Below are 5,603 nucleotides of genomic sequence, written 5' to 3'. Positions count from 1 at the left end.
AAACATCCTAGTGCTGTGGGTATAGAAGTCCCTCCTCAAGGTTTGTCTCTCTTATCCCTGACTGAGGACAGAGAATGGAATTAGAACCCAGATATTCAACATCACCTCCGTGTGCTTTCTTCTGCTTTCCTGCCAGCTAAACACAAATTCTGTGAGCATAGAAATCAGATACAGCCTGTGCCCCCTAGAGCTCACCATCCTGGCAGAGAAGGCAGAGAAACGGTAGAGTGGAAAAAGGCACAGGGAGGGCAAATAAGCAGCCCAAGATCACAGAGCAGGTGAGTGGAAGAACCCCTGGGGAAGGGCAACGAGAGGTGTCATCACCTATATCTTGATCAGTCCTGAGAGGAATCAAGGCCATTCCTGAATTGCACCCTGGTCTCTCCTTCCCTCCGCAGCCACCACATGACACGCTGAGGAAGGACATGCCCAACCAAACCACCGTGACAGAGTTCCTGCTCCGGGGGTTCTCCGACGTGCGGGAGCTGCAGATTCTGCACTTTGTGGTGTTTCTGGTGCTTTACCTGGCAGCCCTGGTGGGGAACCTTCTCATCATTTCAGCCGTAGCCCTCGACCACCGTCTTCACACCTCCATGTACTTCTTGCTGGCAAATCTGTCAGTCCTGGACCTCGGTTTCATCTCTGTCATTGTCCCCAAATCCATGGCCAACTCCCTCATGGACACCAGGGTGATTTCCTATGCTGGGTGTGTTGCTCAAGTCTTTCTCTTTTTCATCTTTGGTGCAACTGAAATTGCCTTACTCACCATCATGGCCTATGACCGATACGTCGCCATCTGCCAGCCCCTGCACTACGAGCGAGTGATGAACAGGAGAGCCTGTGTCCACATGGCTGCCTGCGCCTGGATCACTGGTATTGCCTACTCTGCCCTGCACACCGGGAGCACCTTCAGTTTACCCTTCTGCCAGTCCAATATCATCAACCAGTTCTTCTGTGATATCCCCCAGCTCCTCCAGCTGGCCTGCTCTGACTCCTACCACAGTGAAGGTGTGGCTATTGCTCTGGGGGCATTTTTAGCCTTAAGCTGCTTTGTTTTTATCATTGTGTCTTACGTGCAGATCTTCAGAGCGGTGCTGAGAATCCCCTCGGAGCAGGGCCGGCACAAAGCCTTCTCCACCTGCCTCCCCCACCTCGCTGTGTTCTCCTTGTTTGTTTGCACTGGCACCTTCAGCCACCTGCAACCCTCCTCTAGCTCTGCATCCGCTCTGGATCTGGCAGTGGGTGTGCTCTATGCCGTGGTACCCCCCATGATGAATCCGGTCATCTACAGCATGAGGAACAAAGAGATCAAAGCTGCCCTGAAGAAACTGCTGGGGTGGAGGTTATTCCCCAAGAATTAAAATATCCATCAGTGCTCCTCGGCTCTGATCGCATTCTGAGACGGAGTGTAGCTGTTATCACCAGCTGGCAAAATGGTCTATTTCCCACCATGATGTGCAATGGGATTAGGAAGCTATAAACTCTGCACTAGCTGCACTGGAGTGAAATGAATTAGTTTTGGGTGACCCCAGTGTGTATGACATCAGAATCTAAATATCTGTCCATAGAGCTACATAAACACCTATCTGTTGGCCTTCAGGATTTCTACTGTTGCTGTAACTGCGCTATCTGAGCATGTTGCATAGAATATCATGAGCCAGTAGTAAGTCAAATGCACTTCATGAGGCTTTTGGTGCTTCTACTTTTATGGGATCAAATTTGTGGATGGGATATGAGAGTTTTTGCTTCTTTATTAGTTTTTTTCCCCCTTAACTTTCTTTCACTTTGGTTGACTTTTTCTTTCGTTCCAGTTAGCTAAGGGGGTGGGCGTTTGGGAGAGTGGAGTGTTCTGGATTAAACTGGAGGTCCATTCATTCTGTCACCCATTCAATGGATCAGTGTCATAATTTCTTTAAGGCGATTTTCTAAGGGACCTCAAGTTTTGCTGTCCTTATTGCTGAAAGTGTCTGGTTAGGTGAAGTATTGCTCAAATTATATTTTAAGGCTGACAGGATTTTATTGTGTTATTTGCAATGCGTTAGAGCACTTTGAACCATTCATATTTATATAGATTATTTATTTGTAATGTTATTTATTTACACAAATAAATGCTTTGATGCAAAGAGCCTTTGGAAGAGAAAGCTATGGCAATGTTACCAAAAGTCAAACTGAGTCTGGATAATAAATCATTTTTTGTTACTAAACGAATGCAAGAATGCATCTGGAATTTCTGTCTTTTAATACAGCTAGCTGCTTTGTTGATTTAGGGTTGACTTCTTTTGATCCACTTGGCTTTGGGGTTTGGAGCTTGAGAAGGTGGAGTACACTTGATTAAATGTGATGTCTGTTTATTTTGTCATCTATTCAAGAGGTCAACATCACAATTTTTGGAATGGGTTTTTCTAAGGGCCCTCAAGTTTTGCTTTCTTCATTAATGACGCATTGTAAAACAGTTTGTCCAGGTATCTAGTAGCTTGGTTCTTGCTCAAATGAATATTTTAATGCTGATGGGTTATTATTGTGTTATTTATGTGTAAGGACACATAGAACCATATATATGTGTGTTATAATGATGATAGATAGATAGATAGATAGATCGATACTCAATTGTTCTTGCTATGATGGAAAGTGGTTTTGGCAGAGAAAGTTATGGCAATGTTTCCTAAAGACAAACAGTGAGGTCCCCCAAGGGTCTGTCGTAGGACCAAAACTTTTCAACTTGGGGCTACGTCTAGACTGGCATGATTTTCCGCAAATGCTTTTAACGTTTTTTAAAAGTTTTTCCGTTAAAAGCATTTGCAGAAAAGAGTGTCTAGATTGGCACGGACACTTTTCCACAAAAGCACTTTTTACGGAAAAGCATCCGTGCCAATCTAGATGCGGTTTTGCGCAAGAAAGCCCCGATCACCATTTTCGCGATTGGGGCTTTTTTGCACAAAACAATACCGCGTTATCTACACAAAAGCATTTGCGCAAGAGAGCTTTTGCCTGAAAGGGAGCAGCATAGCATTTCCGCAAGAAGCACTGATTTCAGACAGTAGGGAGTCAGTGTTCTTGCGGAAATTCAAGCGGCCAGTGTAGACAGCTGGCAAGTTTCTCCGCAATGCACCTGCTTTTGCAGAAAAACTTACCAGTCTAGACGCAGCCCTTATGTACAAATGAATGATCAAGAGAAATGTTGTGAGATGGCAACATTTGCAGATGATACCAAACTGCTCAAGACAGTTCAGACCAAAGCGGACTGTGAAGAGCTTCAAAAAGATCTCACCAAGCTAAGTGATTGGGCAACAAAATAGCAAATGAAATTTAACATTGATAAATGTAAATAAACGCACATTGGAAAAAAACCTCAACTATACATACAATATGATGGGGACTAATTTGGCTACAATTTACTGAAGAGAGAGATCTTGGAGTCATTGTGGATAGTTCTCTGAAAACATCCACTCAGTGTGCAGCAGCAGTTGAAAAAAGCAAAAAGAATGTTAGAAGTCATTAAAAAAGGGATAGAGAATAAGACAGAGAATATTTTATTGCCTCTATATAAAACCATGGTACCCCATATCTTGAATACTGCATACAGATGTGGTCACCACATCTCAAAAAAGATATATTGGCATTGGAAAAGGTTCAGAAAAGGGCAACAAAAATGATGAGGGGTTTGGAATGGCTCCCATATGAAAAGAGATTTAAAAGACTTGGACTTTTCAGCTTAGAAAAGATGAGACTAAGGGGGGGTCAGATAGAGGTCTATAAAATCATTACTGGTTTGGAAAAAGTGAATAAGGAAAAGTTATTTATTTATTCCCACTATATAAGAACTAGGGGTCACCAAATGATTAATGGGTAGCAAGTTTAAAACAAACAAAAGGAAGTTTTCCTTCACTCCACAGTCAACCTGTGGAACTCCTTGCCAGAGCATGAAGTGAGGGCTAGAACTTTAACAGGGTTGAAAAAAGAGCTAGATAGATTCATAGAGGTTAGGCCCATCAATGGCTATTAGCCAGGATGGGGAGGGATGGTGTCCCTAGCCTGTTTTTCTGGAGGTGGGTGACAGGGAGGAATCACGTGAGGATTCCCTGTTGTGATCCCTCCCTCTGAGACACCTGCCATTGGTGACTGCCAACAAACAAGACACTGGGCTAGATGGATCTTTGGTCTTACCCAGTCTGGCTGTTTGGATGGTCTCATGTTCTTACGAATAATGAGTCCAAATTTCTGTGCTACTAAAGTTTTGCAGAGACAGATCTGTAAGTGCTGTGGCATGTTCTCTGGTATGTCACACTTGATTCCCTCAGTGGTAAATAAACGGTACTTTGTGTGGAGAAATCCAGCTCAATTTACAGCATGTCACAGCCACTGGGGGCAGAACTCCCAGTACTAAAGCGACTGGAGAAGTCACGGCTGGTGCACAAGTTGCTGCTACCTGGGATCCAGTTTAGGAGAGGGAGATTCCTCCCTACGAGAGGGGCAGGCACAGAGCAGAGACCTGAGGGTGTGCGCTCGGAGACCAGAAACAGGGCTCAGGGCAGTGGGTGGGGTGCAGGGGTCAGGGCCAAAGGCTGGGAGATGTAGGAGGGCTCAGTGTAGGGGCTGGAGTTGGGACAGGACTTGGGGGCTTCAGGGTAGGGGTGGCAGATGGAGACAGGGCAGGGTTTGGGCCTCATGGCAGTGGAGTACAGGAGTCAGGGTAGGGACTAGGTGTTGGGGGACTTAGTGTAGGGTGAGGGGTGCAGAGCATGTGGGTCTCAGGGCCACGAGTTGGGGATGTGGGTGGGCTCCAGGCAGGGGTTGGGTGCAGGAGTCAGGTCCGGGGGTGGAGAGCTCTGTGTAAGGGGATGGGAGTGTGAGGAGCTCAGGGCAGGGGGAGGTTGGGTCTCAGGGCAGGTAGTGGGGATGTAGGAGTCAGGAGAGGGGGTTGGGTGAGGACAGGAAAGGGATGCAAAACTAAGCATGGGGAATGGGCAAGGGATTGGGTATAGGGGGCTTACTGGGCAGAATGGGGGGCAGGAGTCAAGGCTGGGGGTTCAGGGCAGTGGGTGGAGATTGCAGGGGTCAGGGCAGGGGGTAGGAGGCCGAGGGCAGGAGGTTTGTATGGCTGGATGCTCAGTGGGGCCATCCACAGCTGCAAGGGTGGCACTGCCCAGCCAGTGGCTCCTCCCATGCTGCTGAGATGGGGGTGCCCTGCCGGCAGTGCTCCCTAGTGGGTGGCTGCAGAGCGGGCTTCCCTCATCTGGTACTGCAGCCAGGGGTGAGGATTTGGGGGAGGGGAGTCACTTACCCAGGTTGGTGGCTGGCAACAAGGAGAGTCCAAGCCCCCCAGGGTATGTCTACACTACCCCGCTAGTTCGAACTAGGAGGGTAATGTATGCATACCGCACTTGCTAATGAAGCCCGGGATTTGAATTTCCCGGGCTTCATTAGCATAAGCGGGGAGCCGCCATTTTTAAATCCCCGCTGCTTCGAACCCAGTGTAGCGCGGCTACACGGGGCTCGAACTAGGTAGTTCGGACTAGGGTGCCTATTCCGAACTACCGTTACTCCTCGTGAAACGAGGTGTACCGGTAGTTCGGAATAGGCACCCTAGTCCGAACTACCTAGTT

General features: G+C 47.4%; 1 protein-coding gene across 1 annotated transcript; it reads left to right on the top strand.

Moving 5' to 3' along the window:
• The first annotated feature begins 400 nt into the window (after window positions 1–400).
• LOC102448201 (olfactory receptor 14C36-like) lies at window positions 401–1,741 on the top strand. The gene has a single exon (XM_025189220.3). The coding sequence runs from the start codon at window positions 426–428 to the stop codon at window positions 1,359–1,361; it is 936 nt and encodes a 311-aa protein (XP_025045005.3). The 5' UTR covers window positions 401–425; the 3' UTR covers window positions 1,362–1,741.
• The last annotated feature ends 3,862 nt before the right edge of the window (window positions 1,742–5,603 follow it).

Source organism: Pelodiscus sinensis, chromosome 30 (genome assembly GCF_052426305.1).
Source record: "Pelodiscus sinensis isolate ZL-2025 chromosome 30, ASM5242630v1, whole genome shotgun sequence".
Lineage (NCBI taxonomy): Eukaryota > Metazoa > Chordata > Testudines > Trionychidae > Pelodiscus > Pelodiscus sinensis.
This window is presented reverse-complemented; position numbering and strand designations above follow the sequence as displayed.

What these genes read in the sequence shown, in the direction of transcription:
- LOC102448201 (XM_025189220.3), top strand. Translation starts at nt 426, where the DNA reads ATGCCCAACCAAACCACCGTGACAGAGTTCCTGCTCCGGGGGTTCTCC.